At 47.8% G+C, this 13,362-nt stretch overlaps 1 protein-coding gene across 1 annotated transcript in view; it reads right to left on the bottom strand.

Moving 5' to 3' along the window:
* Positions 1-11,852, bottom strand: part of ADD2 (adducin 2) — a 48,906-nt gene extending 37,054 nt beyond the window's left edge. Inside the window, exons 1-3 of the mRNA XM_057741765.1 lie at positions 11,786-11,852; positions 5,301-5,517; positions 3,442-3,580 (exon numbers count right to left, since the gene is read on the bottom strand). Of these exons, the coding sequence (XP_057597748.1) occupies positions 3,442-3,580; positions 5,301-5,483 (322 nt within the window). The 5' untranslated portion in view covers positions 5,484-5,517; positions 11,786-11,852. The remainder of the gene's footprint in view (positions 1-3,441; positions 3,581-5,300; positions 5,518-11,785) is intronic.
* Between the last annotated feature and the right edge of the window lie 1,510 nt (positions 11,853-13,362).

Here is a 13,362-nt window from a genome sequence, read left to right as displayed (position 1 = left end):
TTAAATGGGAAAATAAATCAAATCCAGTTTATTCTATTATAGAAAAACCTAAAGAACAAAATAAACCAAAGAAAAGTTATGGAAAAGAATTAATGAATACAAAAACAAAATCAATAAATCAACAAATAAGAAAATTAGTAGAATCAATATGTAAATCCTAGGATTGGCTTATGTGAGAAGATCTGTGCGGAAACCAACATCCGGACTGGCCAACAAACAGGAAGCAGGAATACACAGCACCAGGAATGAGAATGTGACGTCACATCCACAGCAGGAAAGTTAGATGATAAACATAACATTGCCAATCAGGCTAATAATTTTTAAAGCCACATGAGATGGATTATTTTACATAAACTGTGACCAAAATTTACTCAAGAAGCAGCAAAATAAAATTTTAAAGAACTTCAGATAGAACAGAAAAAAAATGTTATTCAACTATTCCATATCTGGATAGCTTTACAAGTGAATAATAAATCTTCAAAGAGCAGAGACTTCCTATCTAATTCCAACTCCATTAGGGCAAAGAAAAGGGTGGAGATCACCTCGATGCATCTTAGGAAATTATAGCCTTAATACCAATACTAAAAAAGGCTGCCCAAAGAGTGAACTGCTTTTTATCATGTGTGACTATGGATGCAAAAATTAATAAAATTCCAGCAAATCAAATTAAGAGTATTTTTAAAAGAATGCATCAAAACCACGAATGATTTGTTTCAGGAATGAAAAAAGAGTTCAATATTCAGAAATCTATTAGTATACTTCATCACATCATGGAAAGAAAAATCAATAAATGCCCAAAATGCATTTTATAAAATTCAATATCCATTTCTGAGAAAAACCCATACTGAACTAGAATACAAAGATATTTCCTCAATGTGATAAAGAATAACTTATCTCAATTTCTTGTGGTAAAAGAATTTCCATTAAAGTCAGAAACAAGACAAGGATGATTACTCTCTAATCTATTATTAAACATTGTTCTGAGAGTTCTGATGAATGCAATGAGAAAACTGGAAAAATAAACCAAAGGGTAAATGTTGAAATGAAGGATGAAAAATTACTATTATTTGCAGATTATGTGATTTTTCTATATACACAACCCAAAAGAATTAATTGAGAACATATTAGAATTTAAGAGTTCAATAAGGGGCTAATTTAAATAATATATATATTTCCAATGATTTCCCTAGATGACCAGCTATAACCAGAAAAACAGTTGAATGGAGAATCACTTAAAATGACAAAGTTACATAAAATTTCCAGGATAAACTTAACAAGAAATTAGTAAGGACTATAAGAAAATAACTACTAACTTTTCTGATGGACATTAAAGAAGATATAAATAAATAAAAGACACATCATTTCTGAAAAGATTTAAAATTCATTCATACAAATACTTTTTAAGCACTTGTTATATGCCAACTACTTTTCTAAGTCCAGGACACTAACAGTGAACAAAACTTACAAATACCCTCCCCCCCACTGTGGAGCTTACATTCTAATATAAAATTGTACATTTATAAATTCTCCACCAAATTAATCTATTCATTTAATGTAATCCCAATCAAAATCCTAAAAGGAATTTTTTGAGGTGGATGGAGAGACGACAAAATACTTCTAAAGTTATTTTAAAGAATCAAATTGTACAATGGTTGAGAAAAATTGGCAAATGAATAATTAAGGGTATTTTATTGGATGATAAAACATAGGGAAGCTGTTTCTAAGCATGCAATCAAAAACAGAAAACACAAAGGAAAATAATAATGGATCCAACTATGTGGAAATTGAAGAATTCTACAACACAAAAATATCATGAACAAAATTAAAAGGTGAAGGAGACGGAAAAATCTGCAAGGTATTTGACAGGTAGTAGGGAAAGAGCCTTACTTTATGAAGATTTTTAAATCTGTAAGAAAAGAATATGCAAGTAGAAAAATTGGCAAAGGATGTGACAGGCTATTTACTACAAAAAAGAAAATCATGCCCAATGTGTATATGCAAGTATATTCAATCTCATTAGTAATCAAATAAATGCACATTAAAATACAAATGTGCATGATATGTGATACTATTTATCACTTATCACATCATGAGTCTGAAACAAATGATAACACAGACTACAGATCAGGGTGGAGGAAATGGGCATTTATGCATTTCTGGTAGGAATGTAAGTTCTTTCCATCTTTCTCCAGGGTAATTTGGCATTATGCATTGGAGTCTTTAAACCATGCATATAATTCAATCTAGCAATTCTACCTCTAGTAATTAATGTTAAGAAAACAGTCATGGATGTAAGCACAGATTTATTTACAAGGATGTTTACTGCATTGTCGTTCATAAGAGTAAAAAGTTGGAAACAGCCTAAAAGTCCCCACATGGGAAACTGATTAAATAAACTATGGCATATTCAGCCACACACAGAATAGCGTACATTCACCAAAAATTGTTATAGAAACATATTTTATTACGTGAAAAATTAGTCAAGATATGCTAAGGCTATTAAATTTGAAATATAATGTGATTCCATTTTTGTTTTTGTTTTTGGCATAGTCTGTACATGTTAAGAGAAAAGGGCTGGAAGGAGATACACCAAGATAGTGATAATAGTAATTTCTTTGTTGTAAGAACACAATGCAATGATTCTTATTTCCCTTTCTCAACTATTTTCCTAATTTTCAACTATAATCCCATAGTCATCTTGCTGAGGGGGGCTATTTTTCCATGTTTGCTTCTTAAAGGTTGTGGGCAGAGCTCTGGAGCTGAGGAAGATGGGTTCACGCCTAGCCCTGGCTGCTCTTGGCCCCGTCTATGGGGTCAGGTTGGCTGATCCAGCGTGGCGTGGAGACACTGGCTCCAATGGCCTCCTCCCATCTCCCCAACTCCATCTCCAAGGCAGTGACTCCAGGGGACTGAGGAAAGAGCAGCCTGATGCTGTGAGGACACAAGGATTTTCTTAGGTTCTGTACCCAAAGCTAGAGCAACAGGGAGCAGAATCCTCACTTGCCACTGCACACTCCTGGGCCTCAAGCAGAGGCCACGTAAGGGACCTTGAGTTACAAAGCTCTTCCCTTCGTGCTAAGCCACTTACGAGGGTGGGGGTGGCGGGATCATACATAGGCTGTCCCGCCTCTCATTGCAGGGACCCCGTGTCGCCCTCCCCCCTCCCCCAGCAGAACCAGACCCAGGTTCTCCCTTAAGTGTCCACCACCCCACCGCCCTCCTACTTCTGGGCATCAGGGATAATTCTCCTGTGAGTCTTTACATCGCAGCAGCATCAGAAGCAGAGCCAGGTACCTCTCTGGCTGCTGCCCAGCTCCCCCAGGTGTGCTAATGCAGCTGCACCACTCACTTCGTAGCCTGGCAACCGAGCTGCTTCTTATTGCACCTCTCCCCCCACTTCCTCCACCCCTGCTTCTGGCAGCTCCCCAGCACCCCACGTACTCATGGAAGATGTCGGAAAGACTGCGTGGGAGGTGCTGGCCATGAAGTCCGCGATCTGCCGCAGGGCCCAGATGTTGGAGGAGTTGTTCCCCTTCTTCATCTGCTCCTGGATGAGGCCTTCCAGCTCCTCCCTGAAAGACTGAAGCAGGCCCCCAAGATGCTGGTCCTCCCAGTGCACGTCGTGCAGGAGACTGAGTGCCCCTCTTCCAAGTGCCCACCCCTAGCCCCTGGGTCGGCTAGGCCAGGGCCACATCTGGGACATCTGGGACCTCAGGAGCCTCCCCAAACTGCTGTGTGGGGAGCAACAAGGAGATGCTGGGCATGGATCCTGTGCCCTTTGCCCGGTGGGCAATTCTCCAGATTCTAGGTCTCAGTGATAGCCTAGACCCCCCTCTCCCCCATCTGGCTTCACTTTAGTAATTAAAAGACATTTTAAAAAGTAGAATTGAATGAAAAAGTATGCTGTCTTTCCCATCCATTGGCCAGGCCGATGGCTCTTCTGCGCCTCTGTTTCCTCATATACAGGATTCGATGACCTCAGAGATTGCTTCCACTTCTGATGTCCTGCTACTCTAAGCCTGGCTTTTCAGACCATCAGGCCACAAATAGGGCATGCCTGCCCACCAGGTGACAGCGGGGAGCACGCAGGAGGAAATAGGGAGCCATTTAGGTGTTGGGGAATCTACAAAAGGACAGAAGAAGGGTGACTTCCTCCTGTCCCTGTCTCCTGCCTGAGAATAGAGTCCCATCCACCAGGCCCCAAAACCTGGGTTGGTACTAACTCTGCCACTTCTCCTACCACACCCGCCATCCCTTCTAGTCTCACTCAGGTTTTCCGTCATCCCAATGCTTTTAAGCACCTACCATATTCCTCCAGACTCCCCAGCAGTGTCACCTGTCACCAAGACCTCGGGCCCATCCCCCTTAGCGCTCCTCTGTGAGGCCTGAGCACTCACTGTGTGCACTCAAGCAGGGTCACACACAGCCCACTGCATGCCCTGGCTCTCCAAAAGCCTGGTTGGGGCTGAGGCAGCTCCCATCCTGGTAGGTGCCTGGAGAAGCCAGCTCCAGCCCCCCCAGCTTCCCGACACTTAGAATCATGCCCTATTTCCTGAGGACCCCTGCCCCGGGCTCTACTGCCCTGAGACTGCCTCTTGCCTCTGTCCACACTGCTCTTCCTCCCCCTCCAAGGGCCTGCATCCCCCTCCTGAATCACTGGTCCAGTAGGCCCACCCTCCATCCTTCTCAGCGCACCACCTGCCTCAAGGAAGAGCTCTGTGTCCACGCCAGGCAGGCGCCAACTGACCTCCAGACTGGGCCACAGCTGGGTGATGCGGACTTGCCCCCTGTGCCCTCCACTCCCCTACCTCCTGGGAATTTCAGGCCCACCTCACCCCTGCCCTGGTAGGTCAGAGCCTTATTTGCCAGGACAGAGTTCTTTGCGGCAGTCAGAAAAGGGAGCCCCAAACCTCCCACGTGGCGCCCCGCGTTGGCCCCTGGTTTTCCTAAGTGGTTACAGATTTTGGTGAAGAGGGAAAGGAAGACTGGAAAGTGAGACTCAGGAGGGGCACAAGAAACTGAGGTGGGGCTCCTGTCTCTCAGACCCACCTCCCCCAACCACCGACCCAGATCACCGCACATAAACCAGGTTGTTGCCATCCGCCAGCGACTAGGGAGAGACTCAAACAGCCACGTTGCCTGAACATCTCGCTCAGGGAGCTGAAATGTGCTCCGACCCTGAGCCAGCGGAAGCGGAGTTATTTACCTTTCAGGTTCACCGGGTGAATCAGCGTCCCCCCATCCCCCCCTCCGACCCCCTTCCTCCTCTCCCGCCCCGCTGGAGGGCAGACCCCACGCACCGGGCTCTGCAGGATCATGGTGACGCGCTTCTTCTGCTCCATCAGGTTGAAGTCCTGCCGCAGGTCGGCCGCACGGCTGCGAAGGCGCAGGTACTCGGGGTCGTCCTCAGAGAAGCGCTCGAAGTACTGCTGCCCCTGCGCGGGCGGCGGGGAGGCGGCCTCGGGGACAGCCTCTTCACTCATTGTCCTGGTGGGTCTACAGTCCGCTCCTGGAACCCTGCAGGGAAGAGGGGAGGGTACCCCCAGTCGGGGTACACGCCTCCTAAGGCAGAGGGCTTGGATGCGGGGGGTGGTTCGCGGTGGGATGCGGCTGCTCCCCGGAGGGTGCGAGCCGGGCCGCGAGTCAGAGGGCAGGGCGCCGCGGCTGCCGGCCTGTAGGGGGCGCTGGTGTATCGTCCGACTAAGTGAGAATATGCGGCTGGCTCGGGGTCCCCCCGCCCTTCCCGGCCTGACCCGCGCGGCTGCGGCGGCCGCACTCGGGTTCAGGTCGACTGGTCCCCCAGGGAGGGGCGCGACCTGCAAAGCTTTGGGGACATTCTGTGATGCTTATCTACACAGTGTAAAGCTATTCACTGGGAATTCGCGCTTGATCTAAAATGTAAACCCTCTAAGAAGCCTCCTGAAAACATTAGGCGGGAAATCCACAAAACGGAAAAGAGAAGGGGAACTTCTAAAAGGCGGGAAACGCTTTGAGCAGTGCTTTTCTTCACAACTTTGATTTTGCTCTGGCCTCTGGAAAAGAAATATTGGTGAAACTGTTTCTGTAAAACGTGTCTGATTGGAGAATCAGATTCTTAATTCCAAGTTTACAAGAGGGATGCAATGTTTATTTATGGAAAATGAGTTTCTCTGAAACCCCAGTAAATAAATACTGAGAAACAATAAAAGAATAAATAGTTTGAAGGGCACCACATTGTCGAGCTGCCCAGAGGCCCCTATATCTAGACCTGGTCCCTGGAGCAGGGACCAGGGCAGCTTTGGAGTGCTGGGCTGGGGAAAAGCCACATATTTTTTTAACTGCCTGAATGATGAATGGAGTGTGTTCTGTGGCCCTATTGGAGCCCTTCTGAAGAGGCAGGCTGCCATTCAGCCTCCGCTTCCCAGCTGTGGGACTTTGGCCATGACAGTCTCCCTTTGTGTCAGCACTGCTAGGCCCTCAAATCTGGGTTATGCCCCTTCAACATCCAGAGGGGGTGGGGGCTTACAGAGCCTCAGCCTTCTCCCAGTTGGCTGAGCCCCTTCTCAGCAAAAGAAGGCAAGTGCCTTGTTTGAACAATAGTTTTTGAGCACAAGTACAGAGATACCAGCAAAAGAGCTTTACCTGGGATCTTGGCACCAGGCTTTCATCCTTAACCTGCCCTCCCTCACTTTGCCTCTGGGGGCTCCTATTCCAGGAGGAGGTGGAGCCTCTGTTGTTCTCTCCAAGCGGCTCCTGGCCTCCCTGGACCTGATCTGCTCTGCCCCTCCGGCTGAGCCTTAACCTTCGTGTGCCAGCAGCTTACTATGAGGCCTTTCCTGTAACCAGGAAAGCATAATCTTGCTGTCCATGAGCTGTCTGTGACCTCTTCTTCCATCTCCTGTCAGCACTTTACCCTCCACCTTACAGTTCCTCCGAGCAGGGTGGGTGGGGGCACTAGGCAAGAGAAGTGGGCGTCCATCCCATCGGCCGGAACATTCAGATGATTGATTGGTTTTATTATCATTATTTGCATCTTCTCCTTTGGGGAAGGCAAATAGCAAGTTTGAGGGAAGACACATGGACAAAGTCCTTCAAGCATCAGCTGAAGCTCTGAACCCTTGGCCTAGAGCAGGGATCTCAATCTTGGGTCCACGTTGGAATCACCTGGAGAACTTTGAAAAATACTGATATCAGAGATTTTAATGCTATTAGTCTGGCATATGACCTAGACCTCAGGATTTTTCAAAATTCTCTGGGTGATTCTAATGGGCAGTCAGGGTTGAAATAGCACTGGCTAGATGTTAGTGGTTGTATCATGTAACAGAAGGCATCCATTCCAAGTGCTGGCCATTTCTAGGAAGGCTGCCAAGATGGCGCAAAGCCTCTAACGCTAGTGTCAGGCACCACTTCCCATGGCTGTCCAGGCCCCCTCCTCCCACTCTAACCACCATCTGCCACCACACACTTGACCTGGGGTGACAAGAATGCTCCAAATGCCACCGCAGCCCACTTTTGTAAGTTTATAAAACCATGACCTCTAATCTTCATTCTGTCCCTAATTAGCTCCTTGGGAATGCCCTCACCAGATCTCCCCCAGTGAGCACCACCCTTACCAGCCACGTCAGTGGGATGCAGGAGGGAAGGAGGAGTTGCCTGGGGATGGCAGCCAAAACAAACAAACAAAACAAACATTCTCTAAAGGAGTATTTTGGAACATATTCCATACCTGGAATGTTGCTAGAATGTTTGAGGTTGTACTTAATGATATTCATCGCCAGATTCTTCATCTAAGTGGAGAGTGATTGAGGCCATCAGGGATATTTCTGGTTGAATTAGCTCTGGACTAGAAGTCAGAGCCTGCAATGTCATTGCAATTCTGACATTCTCTAGTTCGTGGACTTGGGTAAGTAATTTCCCTCTTTGGGTCTCACTTTGTCCATCCCTAAGTAGGGGAGTGAACAGAATGGATGCTGGGGCCCCTTGCAGCTCTGACACTATATGGAGAGTGACAGACTCATGCAGAAAAAGCAGAAGGATGGAGGATCTAGGTTTCCTGGAGCAAGAGACCTCCTTCCTGCATCTCCCCTGTGCCTCTTCCTCAAGCCAGATGCAAAAAGAAAAACATCTGCAAAGAACACACATGACCTAGTGAGTGTTGCCTTGTGGTTTCCAGGCAATCCCACACAGGTGGGATGAGTTAAGAATACTTCACTCCCATCATGCTCCCAACCAGCCTCATCTCTGGAACTTGGGAAGAAAGAAGAGGCCGCAAGGTCAAACACAATGGGAATGTATCACAGCCATGCAGACATGGGGTCACCACCCAGATTCTTCTGGGCAGACACCGCTGCAGATCAAAATTCTTCCAGAGGCATTCCCACCCCCCTGCACCTACCCCTTGGAATTCTCTTTGGCACCTTCACAGCCCCAAATCTTTGATATCATTTCTAAAATAGCAACAAGCACCCCCCCCCCCCCCCGTGAGTACACTGGATGTGGGCATGGAGCTCCCTGTGTTCCTTACAACGAGAAGTCCCACCCACTCCAGAACCACCAGGGCTGTCAGCTTCTCTGGGACTAGCACAGCCTGGTACTGAACCTTCCTGGCCTAAACCTTTTCATCCCAGCAGGAAAAGGATGGTCCTCTCACTTCCCTTTGGAGTGGCTGCATTTCCCAAGAATGCGTCAGTGAAGGCACGGAAGTACTGGATTGGCCAAAAAGTTCATTCGGGTTTATCATTGCATCTTACAGAAAAACCCAAACAAACTTCTTGGCCAGCCCAATAGCTCTGCCCCACTGAGGAACGAAGACATTCGGGGCCTGACGGACAGGAACCCTCATGCCTGCCTTCACTTGTTAGAGCCCAGCTCCACAGGTCTGCTCCAGAGGTGCTCCCATGGGGATGGGATAGGAAACGGGAGCCCTGACTCCCTCTCCACGACAGCAGGGGCCTGGGCAAACTCTTAGGCTTTGTGAACCAGAGGCATCCTTTTGTGCTCCTTCCTTCCCTTCCCAAAATGTCCCAACATCAAAGTTGTGTGCAGCACAGCGTAGTGGTTAAAAGCATGGACTCTGGAACCAGACCATGAGTTTCAATCTCAGCTATGTCCCTTATTAGCTGTGTGATCTTGGACAAGTTACCTAACCTCTCTGTGCCTTAGTTTCCCCATGTATTAAACAGGGATTTCAGGGACTTCCCTTGTGATGCAGTGGTTAAGAATCCACCTGCCAATGCAGGAGACATGGGTTCGATCCCTGGTCAGAGAAGATCCCACATGCCACAGAGCAACTGAGCCCATGAGCCACAACTACTGAGCCTGCACTCTAGAGCCCATGAGCCACAACTACTGAGGCCCTCGTGCCTAGAGCCTGTGCTCCGCAACAAGAGAAGCCACCGCAATGAGACGCCCATGAACCACAAGGAAGAGTAGCCCCCTCTCGCTGCAACTAGAAAACCCTGTGCGCAGCAACGAAGACCCAAGGCAGCCAAAACTAACTAACTAACTAACTAAATAATAAATAAATTTAAAAAAATGGGGATTGCAACTATGTAACTCCTCTTTAGGCTGTTGTGAGGATTGGGTGAGTCAATGTCTGTGAAGTAGCTCAAACGGTGCCCAGTGCAGAGCAAGTGTTATTAGCATCTGCTCTTACTATGTGTCATTTAGGGGCTAGAATCATCGTAGCATGAGGAACTCGAGTGATGAGAGGCTTCTGATTCAGCTGTGAACAGGTGCACACCAAATAACTGCAATTATATGTTTTAGTCCCCATACGAATTCAATCTTAGGCTATAGTAACAAAAGGGAAATCCAGAAAAAGACTGATGAGAATGCCTCTTTCTCTGACCGGATGGTGGGAACATGTCAACCTGGAGATCACAAAAGGGGGGTAAGCAGGGTGCTGAAGATCACAGGAGGCTGGCGCTTGCAGGAGTGGGTGTGGCGTTAGGAAGAATACACGGGGCCTTTGGCCCTAGCTCCTGGCAGAGAGCTTCAAAAACACCTGGGATTTCTCAAATGTCCAAAAGGCATCAGGAGTGTCTTTTCTTAGTGGTAACGAGCACCCTTCACCGAGCCTGAGTTTTTACGCAAATAAGGTGACTTATGATGGGCACTTAGGTATTTCAAGGGAGGGATGGCCACCGAGAGACCAAGCACGTGATTAGAAGGTTGGAACTTCAGCCCCATCCCAACCACAGAGGGAGGCGGGGAGAGGGGCTGGAGATTGCATTCAATGAAGTGGCAAATGATTGACTCAATTGTGCTTGGTAGTAACGCTCGCCCCCATTGAAGAACCCTGGACAGCGAGGCCTGGGGGAGCTTTTTGGTTGGTGAGCACGTTGCTGGGCTGGGTGGTGACAGGTCCCACAAGGAGGGGCTCTGGAAGTTCTGCACCACGCCCTCGGCCCCCAGACCCTGACCGGCTTTCGTGTGGCTATTCCTGAGTTGTATCTTTATAATAAAACTGCAAATGCAGTTACAGCGCTTTCGGTGAGTTCAGTGAGTTATTCTAGGGAATTATAGAAACTGAAAGGGAGGTTGTGGGAATCCCCAAATTTACAGTCAAGTCAGTCAGAAGTACAGGTGGCCTCAGGACCACACCAGTAGCTGGCCTCTGAAGTGGGTGGAGTCTTGTCCAGGACCTTGCCTTTTCTTGTGTGCCCTTTTAACCCAGGGTAATGTCAGAACTGAGTTGAATTGTAGGACATCCAATTGGTGTCAAAGAATTGGTGATGGAATAGCACCAGGCAATTTCTATTTGTGATTTATTTTCATTCTCAGGACCACTCTATGAGGCTGACATTATTGTCCCAGCTTTACAGATTAAAAAAAAAAACTGAATCAGAGAGGTTAACTAACTTGCTCAAGATCACACAGATAACAGTGGAGTCGGGATTTCAACCAGGCCTGTCTCTGGCCCCAGATCCTGCATTCCTCCACACAGACTGTCTCTAAATATCTTCTGGACTGGCACGTGGAAGAGGGATTAGGCTGATTCCTTAGATCCTCAGGGGCCAGAACCAGGAAAGCAAGTGGTTGTTGCAGGCAGCAGGCAGATTCTAGCTGAGGGTGTGAGGGTAAAATTTCCACCAGCAGGAGCTGCTCAGTAATGAGAAGATGGGACAGGCTGCCTCATTAGATGGTGAGCCTTCTCCTTGGAGTCAGTGTGACTACAGGATGCTGTAGAAGGGCTTCTGCCCTGCTAGGGGTTGGACCAGCGACCTCTAAGGTCCTTCTGATTCCATGGTAGCTCTTTTTTTTTTTAATTGAAGTATAGTTGATTTATAATGTTGTGCCAATCTCTGCTGTATAGCAAAGTGACTTAGTTTTAGACATATATACATTCTTTTTTTAATATTCTTTTCCATTATGGTTTATCCCAGGCGACTGGATATAGTTCCCTGTGCTATAACAGTAGGACCTTGTTATTTATCCATTCTAAATGTAACAGTTTGCATCTACCAATCCCAAATTCCCAGTCCATCCCTCTCCCTCCCCCTCCCCCTTGGCAACCACAAGTCTGATCTCTATGTCTGTGAGTCTGTTTCTGTTTTGCAGATAGATTCATTTGTGCCATATTTTAGATTCCACATATAAGTGATATCATATGGCATTTGTCTTTATCTGACTTACTCCACTTAGTATGATACTCTCTAGTTGCACATGGCAGCTCTTGAGTCAGCAGGATCTGGGGAGTTCATGGCAATGACCTGAGAGTCTGGAAGCTCATCCTGGTGAGATGGACCCAACCAAGACGTGTGTCTCATGCCCCCATCACCACCGAAAACTACTGACTAATTACCAGGAGGCTGGAGCAGCCTTGCCCCAGGCTGCCTCTTCTCAGCGCTCAGCCTGCACACTCCACTCCACTCCGCTCCTGAGGTCGCTGATCACATCTACAGGATCTCAAACATCTGCGTGGAAACTGGAAAACACAAACACGACAGATATCAGGGTGCTGTCTGCACCACCATGACTCTTCACCCTGTTTTTGCAGCACGATTAGGTGCTGACTTAAGGACTGCTGGGAAATTCTTGAAAATGAACTGGAGAGGAATTTTTGAATTTTTTATTTTAAAAGCACATTATATCTACAAAACCGTAAAGAAAGCTTCATTATCTTTATAACTGGGATGAAAATTCCTTTCAAAGAGAGGAATTGGAAAATCCCTTTGCTGAGTGTTGGCCAAGGGAGCCCAGAGGAGGGCGGCTGCTCTGCACAGCGGAGGGAGCAGAGGGTGGAACTCCGCACAAGCCCAGAAGGGCACACGCTGCTGGGCTGGAAGGGATTGACCCCTTCCTGACCTCCGCCCGCCCCCCACACACACAAAAATGCTTTACTAACAGCTCCTAATCTCACAGATGCTGGCTGTGACTGATTTTCTGCCCCCAAAGAGGCAGAAGAATCCTGAATATCACACCCCAGGGAAGTGGGACGGTTTTGGAGTTGCACAGGCTGTGACTTGGTGGATTCAAGACAATGTCACCTAGAGTTCAAGGGGAAGAAAGGCCCCGGCTAGTACCTGGGTAACAGGTCATAAAGTACTACTGAAGGAGGAATGTAAAGGGTGAGTTACTAATCTAAAAATCCTTAAGATTAAGGTCATCAAAGCGTTAATCATCAAAATGCTTTAAAAAAATTTTTAAAAAGTGATAGTTATTGTTTTTTTTTCACTTGGGTTGTTCAGACCCAGGGATGCTCATCTCCCCCAGAGCCAGTGTCATCCCCACCCCCACGCCAAGCTCCCCCGTGGCTCTGAGGGTCAGGCCCTGCCTGTCCTGCCTCATCAGCAGCCCAGCTCCACGCCAGACCCCATGCTGCCCAGAGAGGAGCATTTGGGAAGACTAGTCTCACCAAGGAGAGGCAAGGAGAATTCATCTTGGCAGGCCCCGTGTGCCCAAGGGAGTCCAGGATGCTGTGTGACCCCTGAGGCACAGCGGCCTTCTCAGCCCCGCCGGGCACCCACAGCCCAGCATTCCAGTGCTGAGAGGGCCCCTGAGCCCAGTCCCGATGGTCCCACAGCTAGTTAGGGACCTGGCAGTTGCTTCCAAAAGCTCTTCTCCATGCTCTTTGTGTCCAGCTGCCAGCAGGGGCTCTCCTCCCATGGGTCTCATTTTTAGCTAGAACAGGGTCACTGCCACCACTTAACACTGCTTCTCTCCATTGCCTACCAATATGAGAGCCTTCCCTATTGGGGTTTACTGACATACCTCTGGTGGCTCTTCTTTCTATAGGTGGCCACTGACCCACCATAAAGACCAATGCTGCAGCCAGGTAAGCTGTCTTACATGAAGCTCCAGCTCCCTCCCCTTCACCAGCAGCCCCTGCCACAGAGATGTGAGGTTGTCCTATCCCTGCTGAGGCTTGGATTTTCAGGG

This window comes from Hippopotamus amphibius, chromosome 7, assembly GCF_030028045.1.
Source record: "Hippopotamus amphibius kiboko isolate mHipAmp2 chromosome 7, mHipAmp2.hap2, whole genome shotgun sequence".
Taxonomy (NCBI): domain Eukaryota; kingdom Metazoa; phylum Chordata; class Mammalia; order Artiodactyla; family Hippopotamidae; genus Hippopotamus; species Hippopotamus amphibius.
The sequence above is the reverse complement of the archived record's forward strand: the minus strand, read 5'-3'. Positions and strand labels throughout refer to the sequence as shown.